We start from the raw sequence: 19581 nt of genomic DNA, 5'->3' as shown, positions 1-19581 counted from the left end.
ATAAGTAGATAGGTAATAGGTAAATGGTCACTAAACCCATAGATGAATTCCCACAGAGGTGTCATTTCTATAATGGGGTCACTTCAGGGGGGATTATGCTGTTCTGGCACTTTTCAGAGTACCAGAGCTAAAGAATCCCCCCTGAAGTGACCCCATTTTGGAAATGAAACCCCTCTGGGAATTCATCTATGGGTTTAGTGACCATTTTAACTCAATGGATGATTTCCAGAAACAAGCACGCAATGGAAGGTTTAGATTCTGGAGAACCCCCCCTGGAAATTAAGTGAGCTCTACTCGAATGTGTCATTCACTAAATGAACCAAATGTTTGAATGACAAATTGGGATACATTTTTACAGTTTAAAAACGTGGCTCTGTGTGGAAGATTTTAAAGCAGTCAGTGACGCATAAGGCTGGCAATGATGGGCATTGTGGGCAATAGTAGCGGGTATCATGCCTCATTCCTCTCTTAGTACATACACAACATCTTTTCTGGGGGTTCCTTCTTGTTTCCGTTGCTGGAATAAGTGCAATAAAATGTCGCTCAGTGAGTCTTTTCACATCCTCAGATTCTAATGGATGAGCGGGGCTAACACTTTGAAAGACAAGATTTTCAATTACCTTTTCTTGATAATCAAGAAAAGGATCTGAATTTCCTGCTTTTTTGTACAACACAAAAGAATTGTATGTGGCCACCTGAAACAAATAAATAACCAACTTTTTATACCAGGTATAGGACTTTCTTGATACCTGGTATGGCTGTAGAACCTGGTCTGCAAGGTCCACACCCCCCATGTGTTTGTTGTAGTCAATGACTGACACAGGTTTTTGCTTCGGAGTGGTGGATCCTAGTTCTACAGTGGCCCTTGTGGCATCTGTGTGGATCGAGCTGAGGACAAAAATATCCCTCTTATCCCTATATTTCAGGGCAAGCAGCTCTCCGTTGCGTACAGCCCCTGACTGCCCCTTTTGAAACTTTTGGTTGACCAATGGTTGTGGAAACCCCTGACGGTTTTTACGGATGGTCCCACAAGCCCCGATGTTGTGTTCAACCAGACTTTTAAATAGGGGTATGCTGGTGTAATAATTGTCCACATATAGATTGTAGCCTTTTTGAAAAAATGGACTTATCAGCTCCCAAACAATTTTTCCAGATGTCCCCAGATAAGTAGGGCATCCTGGTGGGTTTAGTTGGCTATCTTTCCCCTCATATATGCGAAAAGCGGATGTGTATCCGGTTGAACTTTCGCACATTTTATAGAGCTTTATTCCAAACCTTGCCCTTTTAGATGGGATAAATTGCTTGAGGTGCAGTCTTCCTTTGAATTTTACAAGGGACTCGTCTATAGAAATATTTTGTGTTGGGGTGTAGAGGCTTAAGAATTTTTCTGACAAATTTTCAATGATGGGTCTAATTTTATATAACCTGTCATGTTCTGGGGCATTTCTGGGCAGGCATTGACTATTGTCGTTAAAATGCCAAAACCGCATGAGCATTTCATAACGGGTCCTAGGCAGAATGACTGAAAACATAGGGGTGGCTTGAACAAGGTGGTTGGACCAGTAGGATCGAATGCTTGGTTTTTTAACAAGCCCCATGGCAAATGTAAGTCCTAAAAAATTTTTTATTTCCGGGACATTAGTTGGTGTCCATAAATTTGCCCTAGCATAGTAAGATCGGGGATTCTGGCTTATGAATTGGGACGCGTATAAATTTGTTTGCACGACAATATGCTCTAGCAAGCTGTCTGTAAAAAACAAATTAAAAAAATGAATTGGTCCAAAATCTTCCACCTCCACATTTATACCAGGAGTGGCGTTGAAATCAGGGCTGAATGGAGCAGCCGAATCCGAAGCCTCCCATCTGGGAAATGCTAGATCATGTGGCAACGCCCCTTGTACACTGGCGTGCGCCAATTCACTAGTAGCAGGGACAGCGCTTGTACTGGGCAGTGTTCCCTGATTTGGAGACGTTTCTCCAGTAGCGCTATTTGCTCCTATTGCTGTACTGGTCCTTGGGCTTGAGGATGGAACAGAATCACTGCTCATTTCTGGGCTCTCAGTGTCGCCACTACTAAAGCCCTCAAAATCCATATCTCCATCTGAGATTGCGCTGTCATCAGTGTCAGAACACAGCAGGGCATACACCTCCTCTGCGGTATAAGTCTGACGGGCCATTTTATTTTTATATTTTTTGACTGGACTGAACGGACCGGACTGAAAGGACGGGACCGGACTGGACTGACCGGACTGATCTGACAGGACTGACTGACTGATCTGACAGGACTGACTGACTGATGTGACAGGACTGACTGACTGATCTGACAGGACTGACTTACTGACAGATCTGACAGGACTGACTGACTGACAGATCTGACTGACTGACAGATCTGACAGGACTGACTGACTGACAGATCTGACAGGACTGACAGATCTGACAGGACTGACTGACTGACAGATCTGACTGACTGACAGATCTGACAGGACTGACTGACTGACAGATCTGACAGGACTGACTGACTGACAGGACTGACTGACTGACAGATCTGACAGGACTGACTGACTGACAGATCTGACAGGACTGACTGACTGACAGATCTGACAGGACTGACTGACTGACAGGACTGACTGACTGACAGATCTGACAGGACTGACTGACAGATCTGACAGGACTGACTGACTGACAGATCTGACTGACAGATCTGACAGGACTGACAGATCTGACTGGACTGATCTGACAGGACTGACTGACTGACAGATCTGACTGGACTGATCTGACAGGACTGACTGATCTGACAGACTCACTAACCCTAACTCTTACTTTCTCTTTTATTTTTTATTTTTTTTACTTTCACAGTGGCAAGGCTGACAGCTCTTGTCACACTGTTTCTCCTCTGCTCTCTCACTGAGATCGGAGGAGAAACTGCATTTATCAGGCAGATCGCCCGGGAAAGTTTGTTGCTAAAACAAACTTCCCTGGTGATCTCTCTGATTGGCTGGTGTGACGCTGACATCATCGAGACCTGAGCCAATCAGGTCTCGATGATGTCAGAGGTCACAGCACCGGGATCCCCGCCGCTGACAGGTATGTGGGGGGTCCCGATCGCCGACCACCGGCTGTCCCTATCTTTTAAATGCCGCGATCGCTATGGATCGCGGCATCTAGAAGATAGGAACAGGTTAACATCATGGGGACCTGATCCAATCAGGTCCCCATGATGCCACATGTCAGAGCTATCGCTCTGAACCGGTACCGCAGCGCTAGCAGGACCCTGGGGGTCCTGAGCGCTGCGGGACCACCCACCGTTTTTAAACGTCGGCGCTGCACAGAGCCCAGGCAGCGCCGACGTTTATGTACAGTGGGCGGTCCTGAACCGGTTAACCCTTTCGGCGACCATGTTCAGGTGCTCGCCAAGTATCTTCAGCGTGCTCGGGTGTTTTAGTCAATCTATGTGCATTATTTGCGACTATCTGTCAGCTTTAATACATGTGAGGAATGCCTAAGAAGAAGCAATTCCTCACATGTATTAAAGCTGTCAAACAGTCGCAAATCATGAGTATGGAGTGATCCAAACATACTACCCGAGCACACTGAAGATACTCGGCGAGCATCTGAACATGCTCGTAAATCTCAAGTAACGAGTATGCTCGCTCATCACTACTTCTCAAACATAAGTCTTTGTCTCTTGTCACTTGTCAGGATCACTTGTCAGAAAGGGTATTTAGCCTCAAACTGACATCATTCTGATGTTTGATTTTGATATCTGATCATGTCCTAAAATGGACACTGTACTCTTGTGACAAGCACACTTTGTCTTACTAACAATAATTTCAGATTTTTCTTCTGTAAAAAATATTGAGCTAGGTGGCTTGCTGCTTTCTAGTGAATGAACAGTGAGGAAAAATGTGTAATTGAATGCAGTAGGATAGGTGCCAACCAATTGCACCATATCACTGCTGCTGGTGGCACTTCTCCTATCTTTTTATTACCCTTATAATTGGATTGCTGTATTATTCACAGATTATTACAATCATCATCTTCAGTGCTGCAGTTGTTTGTCTGTTTGGAGCATTTGACCAAAGTTTTAGGGATTTGTCTATCTATTTCTATTGCATGACTTGTACACTTTGAGGTCCTCTCTCTAGGCTATAAAACCCTAATTTGGTTATGCTTTCCCTGCCTCAGATTTTATAGTGGCTCTGATAGTCCCTCCTGGGCAGTTGCACTATACTATGTAATATGATAGTTGCAAGGACAGCCCATGTGGCCACACCTGGGGTCATGCAAGCTTTTTATGGATGATGCAATCCTTTGCAATGTGTAAAATGGCACTGGGAATTTTGTTAGGCGATTCGCACAAATCGAATTACAAATTGTTTGAATCCACCTTACCTGCGAAATTCATCATATTCAACTGGAAGTTGATTTGCTTAGGATCGATTCACTCACCTTTAATAGGCAACCTATGATAATATTGTAATTCGCAATTCATGTTCAATCTAACAAATGATACGTCTATAGGTTGTAAGTAGAGATGATTGAACCTTTTGAATTTCAAATTTGAGAGAGAGAGACAAAGACTTATGTTTGAGAAGTAGTGATGAGCGAGCATACTCGTCACTCAAGATTTACGAGCATGTTCGGATGCTCGCCGAGTATCTTCAGCGTGCTCGGGTAGTATGTTTGAATCACTCAGTGCTCATGATTTGTGACTGTTTGACAGCTTTAATACATGTAACTAATGTCTGTTTTTTAGGCATTCCTCACATGTATTAAAGCTGTCAAATAGTCGCAAATCATGCACACAGATTGACTAAAACATAACACCCGAGCACGCTGAAGATACTTGGCGAGCACTCGAGCATGCTCGCCGAAAGGGTTAACAGAACATACTCGCTCATCACTATTGAGAAGCCTATGAAACAGAATATGACAGATACAATCTATTACAATGTGTAATATGGTGACAGCTGTTTTATGGCGATTTGCGCAAATTGATTCGCACATTGACTATATTGGGGCTTGCAGATATCAAGAAATGAGAATCAATTGAATCTGTATTATTTGCAGACTACTACACTCTTGTTCACTGCTGCAGTTGTGCCACACACACTGTCAGGAGTATCTGTCCAATGTTTTAGGACTTTTCTTCTTATCTCTCCCTGCCTCGGCTTTTATACAGGCGCTGAGAGTCCTTCCTGATTTGCTGTGCTATACCATGTGCTGTGACAGCTGCAACATATTATAGTTAACCAATGCAGTTGTGCTTGAGATTACATGTGAGCCTTCTGTGTCTGATGCATTGTGTAAAATGGTAGTGAGCATTTTATGGCGAGTCGTGGGAATCCAATTGCAAATTCTCTGGGACAGGATATTTTAATAAATAAGACAATGCCATATCTTTACTGAGAATTTAATAAAGTCTTTGGAGAGGAGAAGTATTTTGAAGCGCATAGGCCATGTTCACATATGGTGGAACTGCCGTGGATTTGTACTGGGATTTCTGTGGATTCACAGCCAATTCTGAAGCATAAAATAATCCAAACGTCTAGAGTTAGCTATAAAAGAAAGTCTATAAGTCTGGTGGTGGGACATGTGCAATCACTCCCATGCAGATCACGCTGGGATCATGCACCTAAATTGATCAGTTATAGTAACACAGACTAAAGACAAACAGCATAAGTAACATATAATAAATTTACCTTCCTGTATAGAAGGTTATATCTACTCAATAGGTCATTCACCTCAATGTGACCTTCATCCATAGATCAGTATTGTATATTTTAGGTTATGTAGATATTAATTAACTTTCTCTTGGGTGAGGAGGGGTTAGAGGGGTAGTAACTTTTGGGTATAAATATCTGTGGTTTACGCTCCATACTCACTCTGCATCCATCATGAAACTCCTCCTGATCTGTGTGCTCCTCGGAGCAGCTGGTGAGTCCGGTGTTTCTTTTTTGAAGTCCATTGTTCCTTTTAATACATTTGATTTTCTATTGATTCTTGAGAGGATTTTTGATTATTTCGATCATATACTTTATATATCATTTTCCTTTATACATTTGTTACATTAATGAAACACGAATGGAAACAAGATATAACCTGGTTAATTGTATTGTTCTCAGCTGCTTTTGAGGATGATAAGATTGTAGGAGGTTACACCTGTGCCAAGAACTCCGTCCCCTGGCAGGTGTCCCTGTACTCCGGCTACCACTTCTGTGGTGGATCCCTGATCAACAGCCTGTGGGTGATCTCCGCCGCTCACTGCTACAAGTCGTAAGTTACCAGAATTTAATCCCAAGCTGAGCCATAAAAGTACATTTAACAACTTTTGACTTTTATTGCATAGTATTAGTGAACATCAAATCTTTTGAAATTCAAAATTCATCAGGTTTGATCATTTTTTTCCCAAAATTTGATTTACACTGTATCAATTCACCACAAATTGCAATACTGCAAAGCCTCCAATTGCTTTGAAAAGACGTGTGTAACATTGAGGTCTTCTAGGACAATATCCAACCACTTTTAAGGTCTTTAGCATAAACACAGCCTTAGTAATGTCAATGCGACCTCACCATAGAACCATCTGGTAATCTGGTAGTAACCAAGAGCCCATTTAATAGCACAGTGCATAGCGACAGTCTTTTCATGTTTTTTCAGATTTAAAAATGGTTCAAAATTATCTCTCTTAGTCATTTGTGGTTAGGAAAAACATTTGATGCAGAACATTGACAAAACTGATAGTGTCACTGTCAGAGGTAACATCATCCTGCTGTAACTGTGAACTATGGTGTACTATGAATTCCATATTGCCCTCTTTAATATGATAGTTCTTCATCTAGGAAATTTTAAGTATTTTACATTCTTGATGAAATTTATCAATCTTTATTTTAAAATGAATTAGAGAGAAATATGTAATTTTTGTAGGAGCGTACAGGTCAGACTGGGAGAGCACAACATCGCTGTCAGTGAAGGTACCGAGCAGTTCATCAACTCCGCCAGAGTCATCAGACATGCCAGCTACAGCTCCTGGACCCTGGACAATGACATCATGTTGATCAAGCTGGCCTCTGCCGCCTCCGTCAACTCCTACGTCCAGCCTATTGGTCTGCCCAGTGGCTGCCCTGCTGCTGGCACCAGCTGTCTGATCTCCGGATGGGGCAACACCCTCAGCAGTGGAAGTAAGTCATGAAATACAGAATTCAGAACTTTCAAAAATGGAAATGGAGTAGGCATTACTGACATGTTATAAGTCAGAATTTTTTTGCAATAGAAGAAAAAGCAAAAATAAAAATCTTTTTTTAAAAAAAAAAAAAAAACAATTTAAAACCAATTGTGAATGGAAAATGTCAAACTTTTTTTTGCCTTCATAGACTAAAGAGTAAGAATACAAATGAATTTCACAAACTTTCTCACTTTGGAGAAAACCATCAGCAAGAACTGATGTAGTTTCTGATGGATCTTCTTGGTATCAAGAAATATTGATAGCCAAACTTAAACAGACAGAAAATAGGGTATATATCTATCGCCTACATGATTTGCTATTCCACATGGGGCATGTAGAAGAATGCAGTCCTTTAACTGGTTTACTGGCCATTGTATGACATTGCCCCATAAAAGGGGTATCTCCAGGAGTTAGACATCAATAGTCTATTTTGAGGATATATGATAGATCCTATGTATAAAAGAAGAGAAAATGAAAAACTTCAGAAATTACATAGTCATCATTTTTCAATGTTGAACTCAAAGATGATTGGATGTGGAAAACGTAAAAAGAAAATACTTCACATTCTCTTTTTATTTTAGTTTAGTTAAATTATTTCTCTTTTTTTTCTAGATAAAGATAATCATTTTTGGGTCTATATGCAATATGTTAATCTGTAATGTTAATTTACTTTTAGCAAACATGCCCAACCTCCTCCAGTGCGTGGATGCCCCCGTCCTGACTGCCGCCCAGTGTAGCAACGCCTACCCCGGAGAGATCACCGGCAACATGATCTGTGTTGGATACTTGGAAGGAGGCAAAGATTCCTGCCAGGTAATATAACTTTTTAATACCATAAATGTCAGATCTGTGACCCTAGGATTGGACTGTGTTGGTTCCTGTATACATAGATGAACAATGGCTGAACCCTCGTGGAGCACCGACCAACTAATTCAGATGGACTGGGTATCCCAGCATTCTGAATTCACTAGAGATTATCTACTGCCAGAGGTTTCTGGCAATGGCTTATTCCCTTCTTGTCAAGAAAAACTGACAGCAGCATTTTGGATTGTAAAGTAAAGACCTGGCTATAATGGAGTTTTAATGCAGACTAAATTGATACCTTTTTTGAAGAAATCCAAAGAAATCTGTATTCTTGTTCTTCAGTAACAATGAATGTATATGCTATTGAGTCGCAAGTGCAGCAGGATCGGATGCTGCATATGGCCTTCTCCTATCTGGGTATTCACTGCCCCATCTGACTGACACCGGTCTTTGACTGAGAAGTCACTGCTTGTTCAGTAACCTGGCTCCTCTTGCCTAAAGCTCGTGCAGGTACCGTCACTGCCAGGAGAGCATGCACATTAATCTCCACAATTGAGATGATCAGTCAAACCAAATGTGCATGTTCAAGTTGGTCAAACAGGCATTCAGGCAATAAGTCTGTAAGATATTTAGGCCATCTTTACCAAAACATGTCTTCCATAGCAAAAGTTGCTATAGTCTATTATATGGAAGCCTCATTAAAAAATTCCATTTCAGTGCATATTAGATGCCATATTTGAGAAGGTTATGAAGGTTTATGGTCTTAGCTGTAGGTGATGCTAAGACAGCAATCGCAAGGATCCTGGTTCCCTCTGCAAGTCACCGGTATTATATAAGGTACATGGTAGATGGGGATCCCTGTGACATATTTTGCACTGGGATCTTCATGTTATACGTTTATGAGAAAGATGTCTCTGGTCATTGCCTAGAATATAATTACTTGATATTTATTAATCCATGAAATTCTAACAATTTCTCTTTGCATCTTCTCAGGGTGACTCAGGTGGACCCGTGGTCTGCAATGGACAGCTCCAGGGTATTGTCTCCTGGGGATATGGCTGTGCCCTCAGGGACTATCCTGGTGTCTACACCAAGGTCTGCAACTACAACTCCTGGATTTCCAGCACCGTTGCCGCCAACTAAACATCTACTTTCATATACTTTTTATTTTTGCTACTATATGGTTATTTACAACATTGTAGCAGCTGAAAGATCAATAAAAATCTAAAAATGAATCACGGTTTCAGTTCCTTTTCAATAATAAATTTCTTTTGAGAATGCAAAGGAACATCATATGTAGCCTATGGCATTAGAGAATGTAGATTAAAGAGTAACTCAACTGTGTATCTGATTTTTTCATATTTAGCTGGCACTTGAATTGCCTTCAGATTGGTGGCAATTGAATCCTGAGACTCCCATTATAATAGACCCCTGAGAAGTGCATAGCTCCTATCTAAGCAAGCATAAAAAGCAGGATACGACTTCAATAAGAAGCATACTCTACAAAGCCTATGTTTTGTATTGAATCTGGTCGGTGTATCTGTTAAGCTATAGGATGAGTAAAGGAGTTTTGGGGATTTACTTTGCACTGCCGATGATACCGGGATTTTAGATCAAGGGTGTTCAATAATGAATCCCAGGACTGAGGAGTTTTAATAGCGGTTTATTTGTCAACGCATTTCAAAGTATATCACTTCTTCATCAGGACAAACCACATGCAGAATCAACTGCATGGCAGTATGTAATTTTAACTTTGAGGGTTTGTTAGCCTGACCCACAAAAGGTGAGGTCTACAATGTCCAAAAAAGATGATGGAAGAGCAGCTGAACCTCATCCAAATAAGGCCTTATAAAGGGGAAATCCCACCAGATTTGATTTCACAATATCTAGCAGGTCTTAATTGAAAGGAGTCCAGGAGTAAACAAAAATTCTGAGGTCTATAAAGTTATTTATCAAGGTTCTTCTGGGTCTTTGAGTATCTAAACAGTCCTGGAATAAATGCAGATTCAGTATCTGTGATCTTCCTTTTTCCAAAGTTTATGGGAGCTTGGAATGTGTTGTAATTTTTGGATCATTTTTAGAGGATGAGATAAATGAAGCAAAAACATTTGTTGAAACCATGAAAAATCCATCATGTACCTGTAACAGCAGTGATCTGAGTTGTCAACCCCTTAATTTGCATGGTCCTGTAGGCATGCCATTCTGAGCATCTATCGGTGACCCATGGCGCGATAACAGGGTGCAAATGAATTGTTATGGCAGCCAAAGTTCTGAAGAAAGCCCACAAGGCTGCCATGTTGGTAGGCCTGTGAAGCCTAGCCATACACTGCTCTTCATGGGAGAATGTCATTTTAGCCATATACTCCAATACAACTTTTTTGCACAGTGTAGAATAAGTAATGTTAAATTTCCCTAAGACTGCTTTTACGACCACATTTTTTGGATGGCCTTGGGTTGAGAAACTCATCCAAATAATAATACACAGAATAACAGTGTTGGGTTATTATCCAAATAAATCTTTCACAAACTTTTATGACCCTGCTTCCCAAACATTCCACCATGCCAAGTCACTGCAAGGCAGTGAGCAGGTAATTTCAGGACCAAATCCTGCCAGCTGTGACATAAACAACATAACCAAAAACCTCTATGTTCTTCTCAGGGTAGAGGAAGGAAAGAGAACACCCTTATTCTTTTATAATCTCCTTCTGACAATCCCTCTTTCATCATAAACCAATCCTTTTACATGATGATAATAATACTAATAATCTTTTTTTATATAGCGTCAACCTATTCCGCAGCGCTTTACAATTCAGAGGTTCATATACAACAGTCATAAGTAACAAAGTTAAAGATAATACATTAATTAAAGCAAAAATAATGACGACCCTGCTCATAAAAGCTTACAATCTATAATGAGGTTGGGATGACACAAAGGACAGGGGCTTATTTACAATGATGGTCCAGCCATCTTGAGGGAATGGGGGATAGATAAAGGCTGCATGAGTTCGTCCCCAGCCAGTATTTGTAGTGCTTTTGGATGCGGTGGAGAATTATGTTTGGAGAAATAGTGAATGGGCTAGATATAAAAAGAACTTTGATTAGGGAACATGATCGGCCTCCCTAAACAGATGTGTTTCGTCTAAAACTGTGTAAGTTGTGGTTCATCCTAATTTCTTGGGGAAGAGCATTCCAAAGAATAGGTGCAACTCAGGAGAAGTCTTGGAGCCGGGAGTGAAAAGTACAGATTAGTGTGGATGTTAGTCAAAAGTCACTTGCAGAGCGCAGAGAATGGGTAGGCCGGTAAATGGAAATGAAGGAGGAGATGTAGGGGGGTGCCGCACTGTGGAGAGCTTTGTGGATGAGAACGAGCAACTTAAATTAGATCCTATAATGTATGTATGGGCAGCCAGTACAATGACTGGCACAGTGCGGAAGTGTCCGAGTAACGATTAGCCAGATAGATGACCCTGACTAATGCATTAAGGGTGGACTGGAAAGGGGAAAGTCGTGTGAGAGGGAGGCCAATTAATAGAGAGTTACAGTAGTTAAGGCTGCAGTGGATCAGGGCAACAGTGAGGGTTTTTGTTGTTTCCATAGTGAGAAAGGGGCTGATTCTAGAGGTGTTCTTCAGGTGAAAGCAACTGTTAGCTCGGCGTTATTGTGATGCCACACATGGAGAGGGAGATGTCAGACTTGGGGAGGTAAGTAGATGGTGGAAACAGAAGAAGTTCAGTTTTGGAAAGGTTGAGTTTCAGATAGAAAGCTGACATTATGTTGGAATCTGTGGACAGACAGTCACTGGTGTTCTGTAGTACAGCAGGGGTAAGGTCAGGGGATGAGGTGTATAGTTGTGTGTCATCAGCATAAAGATGGTATTGAAAGCCAAATTTGCTGATGGTCTGTCAACTTAGGGCCATGTAGAGAGAGAAGAGAAGAAGGCCAAGGACTGAACCCTGAGGAACCCCAATAGTGAGAGGAAGGGGGAAAGAAGTGGAGCCAGAAAACAATACACTGAGTGTTTGAAGGAGGAGAGGAAGATACCAGAAGAGAGGGAGAGACTGAAGATTTTAGTAATGCGACTGGAGAGAGAGACTGGAGTAGGTGTGAGGGAATGGGGTCAGTAGTGCATGTATGAAAAAAGGAAGAGAGGAGCCTGGAGACTTCTTCTTCAGTGACTGGGTCAAATGTGGAGAGTGAGCCAGAGGAGATGTGGCGAGGGATGGGAGTCACGGCACTTGGTGGCAGGGAGCTGATTTCCTGACCGATATTTTCTATTTTCTCTGTAAAGAAGGAGGCCAGATCATCAGCACATATGTTGCTTTAGGAATGAGGAGGAAGTAAAAGGTGTCGAAGAGTTTTTTCAGGTTGTTGGATAGCGAGGAGATCAGGGTGGTGAAGTAGGTCTGTTTAGCGAGGTGAAAAGCAGAGTTATAGGTTCTTAACATAAATTTATAGTGGATAAAGTTTTCTGGTGTGCGAGTTTTCCTCCATAGGCGTTCAGCACTCCTAGAGCATCGCTGGAGAAATCAAGTTTGTGGTGTGAGCCAGGGCTGTTTTACTCTGTGTTTTGAGGTTCTGAGGGTGAGGGGCACTACTTGGTCCAGGGTGCTTCTGAGAGTGTTGTTGTAGTGATATGCAGCCTTATCAGGACAGGTAAAAGAGGAGATTAGGGTCAGTGAGGAGTGTAGGGAGTCTGTAAGTGTATGAAGGTTAATGGCTTGTAGATTTCTTAATGTGTGATAGGTAGGAGTGTGCTGGGGTGGGCAAAGGATTTGTGAGCGTGAATGAGAGAATGTTGTAGTCAGAGAGAGGAAGAGATGAGTTATCTAGGTAGGATATTGAACAGAGCCGGACAACGCAGATCAAAAGTGTTACTGACGCGCCCCCTGGGCCAGTGCTGTTTGGGGAAAACCCGGTGCCGGATCAGATGGGGGTTGTAGTCTCCGAGTGGCGGCGACCCGGTCCGTGCCCAGGGTGTCAAACTCAGTGTGTGGCAGTCTTTACAGATGTTGTTAGTTGTTCTTAGTGTCGACTACGCCACCCGTTGATTTGCGGTCAAAAGGCCGCCGCTGCAGCAGGGTCCGCTGAGGCTGGTGGTATGTGTGCAGCTGTGGTAGTATAACCCCCAACGGGAGGGGTATAGCCTCAGGGGGTCAGGTGTAGAGGATGGTGGTAGTGGAGGTGCAGTGTGGATGGTAAGAAGACTCAGAGTCGGGCTGTGCAGTTCAGGGTTTTTACTTACTGCTGTTCTGTTGGTCACTCTGGCCTTGAGTGACCGCCCGAGCCGTGCTGCGTCCACCAGGTCCTGGACTCGGCCAACCCCCAAGCAATTCTGGAGCGTGGTCCTGAGCTCCCTTTCTGTCTTTCCTTTCTACTGGCCGTTCTCACCAGGGGTCCACTTATGTCCGGCTCCCTCGGGCCTCTTGGTGGGTGCACCTCTTCGGGGTTCCCTGACCCTATACTTGGTATGCCTTCCTTGTGGACTTGGTGAGGGTCGTGGCAGATCCTGCCCACGACCTCCGGTTCCTGGCTAAGGTGTGCTTTGCCTCTGCCAGCTTGGGATCCGGTACCCTTGTGCCAACCCTTCACCCTTCTGGTCTGATTCTGGGTTCTTGGGGTTCCTTCTTCTTCCCCTCTGGGTCCTTCTCTTCTCCTCTCTCTCTTCTCTCTGCAGGCTCTCCTGGACCTCTCTCAGGACTGACTGACCCTCTACAAAAGACCCTGTTCTAAGATGGTGCCCACCTTATATACTCCCTCTATGTGTGAGCTCAGGTGACCAGCACCCAATGAGCTCCTAGCCTTACCCAGACTGCTCCCCCTATCTGCCCCTACACTACTGGGATGTTCCACCCCCTCCCACTCCAGCCAGGGACAGACACTGTCGTACCTGCACATATACCTAGTGGGAGTACCATTGATCTGTCCCCCGGAAATGGGATGTATGTAGTGTATGCAGCTATCTGAGCTCAGTTCCACACTCCATCCTTACCCGGGAGTGGAATATCACACCTCTGGCTTGAGGTGCAATACCCCTGTAGCAGCCGAGCCCTCAGGGTGCTACATTACCGTCTTTGTGCGTCTCAGAGGTTAAAAGCTGTGAGAGGCTTGGAGAAGTGGCTAGAGATAGAAGCTGCAATGCAGATGGGGTGGTGGGGCTGTTTATGGGGATGTTGAAGTTTCCCAGGATAAGGGTTGGTAATTCTGAGGATATGAAGTGCAGCAGCTGGGCAGAAAAATGGTCAAGGAACTGGGTGGTGAGCCTGGGGGATAGTATCAAACCGCTACTCTGAGGGAGAGGGGATGGAAGACCATGATGGTGTGGACCTCAAAATAAGGGAATGAGAGTGATGAAACTGGGGGGATGATCAGTAAATTGCATTGTGGGGACAGGAGTAAGCTGACTCCACCACCACGTATGTTCGCAGGTCTCGGGGAATGGGAAAAATGTAAGCCACCATGAGAAATAGCGGCAGGGTAGACACTGTCAGAGTCCTGAATCCAGGTTTCAGTGAGGGCCAGAAGATTGAGAGAGTTGGTCAGAAAGTAGTTTTGCAGGAAAAGAAGCTTGTTGTATTCTGACTGTGGATTCCAGAGTGCACAATTAAAAGAGGGAGATGAAGGAGTACAACTAATGTTAATAAGGTTAGCAGGGTTTTGATGTGAGGTGGGAGAGGGGAGGAAGTTGGCAGAGGGAGGACCGGGCTTAGGAGAGCCATCCCTTCAAACAAGTAGAAGCAGTAAAAAAAGAAAGAGCAAGTAGTTTTTGGATTTGTGACATGGTTTCTTGTGCAATATCTTTGGACAAGACGGAGTGAGATTTTGAGGGAGTTGCAAGTTGTTGGATGACAAGAGCACACAGGAAGATGGATATTCATGATATTCCTTATTTAAAACAAATCAGCCATCCTATTCATATTGTTAATCCCTTGCATCCCTGGCACCTTCGTTATTCACTGTGGTGCCCACAAGGGGACAAAAAAGGTAAAAAGTTAATTACATTTGTGACATGCAGAAGTAGTGCTGTTGCTTCAAAAGCATCAAGCAATTATAAAAGTTAACACAGTCACAAGAGACAGGAAGTGTTGTGCTTCAGAAGCATCCAGAGGGGTTAACACAGTCACAGGAGACAGGGAGTGTTTAGCAGAGCCCCAGGGGAATTGTGGGGAACTTGTTTATTAGTCTGGCTGGAGCCGAAAGAGAAAGGTGGTGTATAATTGATATCTCACAGAAGGCAAGTGAACATAATTCAGATCTGGAGGGAAGCTAAACACATGTCAGATAGACTCCCTAAACTAACAGTGCAGAGTACTATCGGTCAGAAAGATAAGGACTGGAAGGAATCGTGTCACAGGTATCATCTTCCTCATCAAACCCTTCCCACCTCCATCTCCATGCAGGATAAAGAATGCTGCGCACTATTGTGTCATTGTGAAGGAAAGACCTGTGGTTGTGCATGCATAGAAGTGTGTTGCTAACAGATCTTAGCTTTGCTGAATTATGCTACTGAAGACCCTGTAATACTGTGCCTTGTGAAAAAACTACTGTATTGTTACTGGAGCCGGTTGCTCAAGAACCTCAGAATGTACTGTATTGAAGATTGTTGCTGTAATATCCCTGAATTCCACTGGCCGTGATTCAGATTAAATTCCACTGTTAAACTGTTGAAAAAGACTCTTTTCAGATGTGTCTGGTCAGCAATTGAATCTATCGTGTTCCTGAGAGAATTTGCAGCCTGTGGTCGCCCTGAGTAACGGTTCCCCCAGGATTCCAAAGAATTCATGAAACCAGTCTCGCCCTAGCTCAACCTAGCGGCGTGCGTGCAACATGATCCCCTTACCGCTCCTCCTCCTGGCTCCCATGCTGCGCAGGCCCAGGGTGCGTGCACCGCACATAGATCCCCGGGCACTGTGCTTATGGCACGCGCGCGCTCCCTGCTTTTCCAATGGGCCGCGCGCCCCATCCTAAGATGTCCCCGGCCAATGACCAGAGAACATCTGCTATTTTAGGCACCTCCCCCAAAATGGAGGTGCCTGTGAAAAGTTGTTGTTTGTGTGTAAACACTCTCTCCAGCCCCCAGGTGCCATTTCTGCCCGCCAGTCTGCCTATCAGCCGTGCTCGCCAGCCTGTCTATCAGCCGTGACTGCCAGCTTATCTATCAGCCGTGCCTGCCAGCCTGTCAATCAGCCGTGCCTGCCAGCCTGTCAATCAGCCGTGCCCACCAGCCTGTCCATCAGCCGTTCCTGCCAGTCAGTCTGCTAGCCGAGCCTGCCTATCTACCAGCACTGTCTGTCTGCCTACCAGCCATACTCATATGCCGTGCCTGTCTGCTTCAGCTGTCAGTCCCATGGAAGTCACCTGCCCTCACACGAGGTCAGTCTCAGAGTGGCACCGGGAACCCCTTCCTGGACCCTCCTTGGTTTACGGAGACGACTAAGGTGCCGTGTAACCAGGGTCGCCCCGGGTAGGCACTTAGTTACACCCCTCTGGTCCCTCCTTGTACCACAGTACAGTGGTTCTACCATCCAGACCTGTAGCACAACTCCATTTAGAGGTGACTTTGGATCAAATAACCGGGGTCTATCTTTTATGGGCTGATTCAGAAATAATATATCTGAACTTATTGATGATCTGTCCTTTGTGTACAATGATTGCAACAATGACTGCAACAAAGAATATGAAAAGTGGATGCACAAGTACTTTGCATGCTCTAAATTTAATCAAGTCAGGCAATACCACAGTTTCTGATATCTCTCATCAAATTCAAGGTGATTGGCTTAAGTCCTGACTACAAATAATGGATTCCTTTAATCCCTTAAGGACCCTGGAATTTTCCGTTTTTGCATTTTCGTTTTTTGCTCCCCTTGTTCCCAGAGCCATAGCATTTTTATTTTTTGGTCAATATGGCCATGTGAGGGCTTATTTTTTGCGGGATGAGTTGTACTTTTGAACAACGTTACTGGTTTTACCATATCGTGTACGGAAAAACGGGAAAAAAATTCCAAGTGCGATGAAATTGCAAAAAAGGGCAATACCACAGATGTTTTTTTTTATTTTTTTTACCACGTTCACTGAATGCTAAAACTAACCTGCCATTATTATTCTCCAGGTCATTACGAGTTTGTAGACACCAAACATGTACAGGTTCTTTTTTATTTAAATGGTGAAAAAAATATCCAAAGTTTGCTAAAAAAAAAAAAAAAGCGCCATTTTCCAAGACCTGTAGCGTCTCCATTTTTCAGGATCTGGGGCCGGATGAGGGCTTATTTTTTGTGCACTGAGCTGAAGTTTTTATTTATATCATTTTGGGGTTGATACAATCTTTTGATCACCCGTTATTGCATTTTATTGAAATGTTGCGGCGACCAAAAAACGTAATTCTGGCGTTTAGAATTTTTTTCTCGTTACGCCGTTTACCGTTCGGATTAATTATTTTTTTTATATTGATAGATCGGGCGATTCTGAACGCTACGGTATCAAATATGTGTATGTGTTGTTTTTTTTTATTATTTTATTTTGAATGGGGCGAAAGGGGGGTGATTTATACTTTTATATATACAGTATATATTTTTTAATATTTTTAAAAACATTTTTTTACACTTTTTGCTTGCTTCTATAGTCTCCATAGGAGACTAGAAGCAGCAACTGTCCGATCGCCTCTGCTACATAGAGGTGATGAACAGATCACCTCTATGTAGCAGAAATGCTCCTGTGCTATGAGCGCCGACCACTAGGTGGCTCTCATAGCGATCATTACATGACAACCACTGGGGTCTGCTGCAGACCCAGGGTTGTCATGCCCACCCATCAGTGACCCGCGATAATGTGACGGGGTCACCGATGGGCGGGGTAAGTGATGCGCTTCCGGCGTGGTGCTGTTAAATGCCGCTGTCAGAGATTGACAGCAGCATTTAACTGCGATTCCACCCACGGCTGTTGCGGGCACATGTCAGCTGTATAAATCAGCTGACATGTGCCCTGTTCAGTGCGGGCTCAGTGCCGGAGCCCTCACTGAAGCGGGGGTGATGGCCTGGTGCATACTATTACGCCCCAGGCTTTAAAGGGGTTATACATTTTGGAAGGAAACTATTAGGCTAAGTGCCCACGATGCAGAAATGCCGCAGATTTTTTCCGCATCTGCCTGGCAGGAAAAGCGCATGCGGATTTTACATGCGTTTTTCCTGCCAGGTAGAAGCGTTTGTCAAGCGTTTTGTCAAGGAGAGTCTCCTCTTCTCCAGACCCGGGTACCATCCGCATATTGAATCGCTTAATATCCGCTTGTGCAGATGCAGTCATGCGGATATTAACCCCTTTACGACCAAGGGCGTATTAGTACGTATCTGTGCCCTGGGCCTTACGGACCTGATACGTATTAGCCCTGGCGATTTCGCCCGCACAGCCTGATTGTCACAGCTGACACCCAGGGCTATGTGCAGGGAGTGGTCCCGCACCGCTCCCAGCACATTAACCCCCGCAATGCTGTGATCGAAGTCGATCGCAGTCGATCGCAGCATTGCGGTGGCAAGGGGAGGTGATCGCCGATACTCACCTCCTCTTCCGGCCTCCAGCGATGTCTTCCGCGGCTTCCAGGATGTTGCCATGACGACCCGATGTCGTCATGACAACATCCGGGTCACCAGACAGCAGGAAGATTTTTTGGACATGCGCAGTGCATCTCCAAACAATCTTCTCCCTGTCCAGCGCTGACAGCCTGCATAGCACAGGGATGGTGCTCCATTCCTGTGCCATGCAGGCGATCAGAGAAAAAAAAGTGAAAGTCCCATAGTGGGACAAAGTAATAAAGTATAAAAACTATCAGAAAGTAAAAAAAATAAATAAATAAAAAAAAAATAAAAAAAAATAAAAAATATAATCCACCAAAAATAAAAATATAATGTACCCATCAATAAATATTATTATAAAAAAAAATAATAAATAAATAAATAAAAGTACACATATTTGGTATTGCCGCGTCCGGAACAACCTGAACTATAAAACTGTCCCTCTAGTTAACCCCTTCAGTGAACACGGTAAAAAATAAAAATAAAAAACGAAGCAAAAAACAATGCTTTATCACCATACCGCCAAACAAAAAATGGAATAACACGCGATCAAAAAGACAAATATAAAAAAAATGGTACCGCTGAAAACGTCATCTCGTCCCGCAAAAAACAAGCCACCATACAGCTCCATCAGCCAAAAAATAAAAAAGTTATAGCTCTCAGAATAAAGCTATGCTAAAAAATAATTTTTTCTATAAAATTGCTTTTATTATGTAAAAGCGCCAAAACATAGAAAAACTATATAAATGTGGTACTGCTGTAAACATACTGACCCGAAGAATAAAGCTGCCTTATCAATTTTACCACACGTGGAACAGAATAAAAAAAAAATAAAAAAACAATTCCTGAATTGTTGGTTTTTGTTTATTCTGCCTCCCAAAAATCGGAATAGAAAGCGATCAAAAAATGTCACGTGCCTGAAAATGGCACCAATAACAACGTCAACTCATCCCGCAAAAAACGAGCCGTCACATGACAGTCTGCCAGAATCTG

At 43.5% G+C, this 19581-nt stretch overlaps 3 protein-coding genes across 3 annotated transcripts in view; 2 read left to right on the top strand and 1 right to left on the bottom strand.

Moving 5' to 3' along the window:
• The window catches only part of LOC141273225 (trypsin-like), a 142008-nt gene that overhangs the window by 6796 nt on the left and 115631 nt on the right, over positions 1 to 19581 (bottom strand). The window lies entirely within an intron of this gene.
• Positions 5886 to 19581, top strand: part of LOC141273224 (trypsin-like) — a 423731-nt gene continuing 410035 nt past the window's right edge. Inside the window, exon 1 of the mRNA XM_073684795.1 lies at positions 5886 to 5937. Coding sequence (XP_073540896.1) covers positions 5898 to 5937 — 40 coding nt within the window. The 5' untranslated portion in view covers positions 5886 to 5897. The remainder of the gene's footprint in view (positions 5938 to 19581) is intronic.
• LOC141273226 (trypsin-like) lies at positions 6932 to 9187 on the top strand. Its single transcript, XM_073684798.1, has 3 exons — positions 6932 to 7181; positions 7902 to 8038; positions 9023 to 9187. Exons 1-3 carry the CDS (start codon positions 7052 to 7054, stop codon positions 9170 to 9172), a joined length of 417 nt encoding a protein of 138 aa, XP_073540899.1. The 5' UTR covers positions 6932 to 7051; the 3' UTR covers positions 9173 to 9187.

This window comes from Phyllobates terribilis, unplaced genomic scaffold (genome assembly GCF_046119375.1).
Source record: "Phyllobates terribilis strain yellow unplaced genomic scaffold, ASM4611937v1 Scaffold_5__5_contigs__length_657084704, whole genome shotgun sequence".
Lineage (NCBI taxonomy): Eukaryota > Metazoa > Chordata > Amphibia > Anura > Dendrobatidae > Phyllobates > Phyllobates terribilis.
Note: the sequence above shows the minus strand (reverse complement) of the source record. Positions and strands in the feature narration are given on the sequence as shown.

Bases quoted from the DNA above. Each gene is read 5' to 3' on its own strand.
- LOC141273226 (XM_073684798.1), top strand. From the start codon at position 7,052: ATGTTGATCAAGCTGGCCTCTGCCGCCTCCGTCAACTCCTACGTCCAG. The intron at 7,182-7,901 runs GTAAGTCATGAA...ATTTACTTTTAG, and splicing joins CAACACCCTCAGCAGTGGAA to CAAACATGCCCAACCTCCTC. The intron at 8,039-9,022 runs GTAATATAACTT...GCATCTTCTCAG, and splicing joins GAGGCAAAGATTCCTGCCAG to GGTGACTCAGGTGGACCCGT.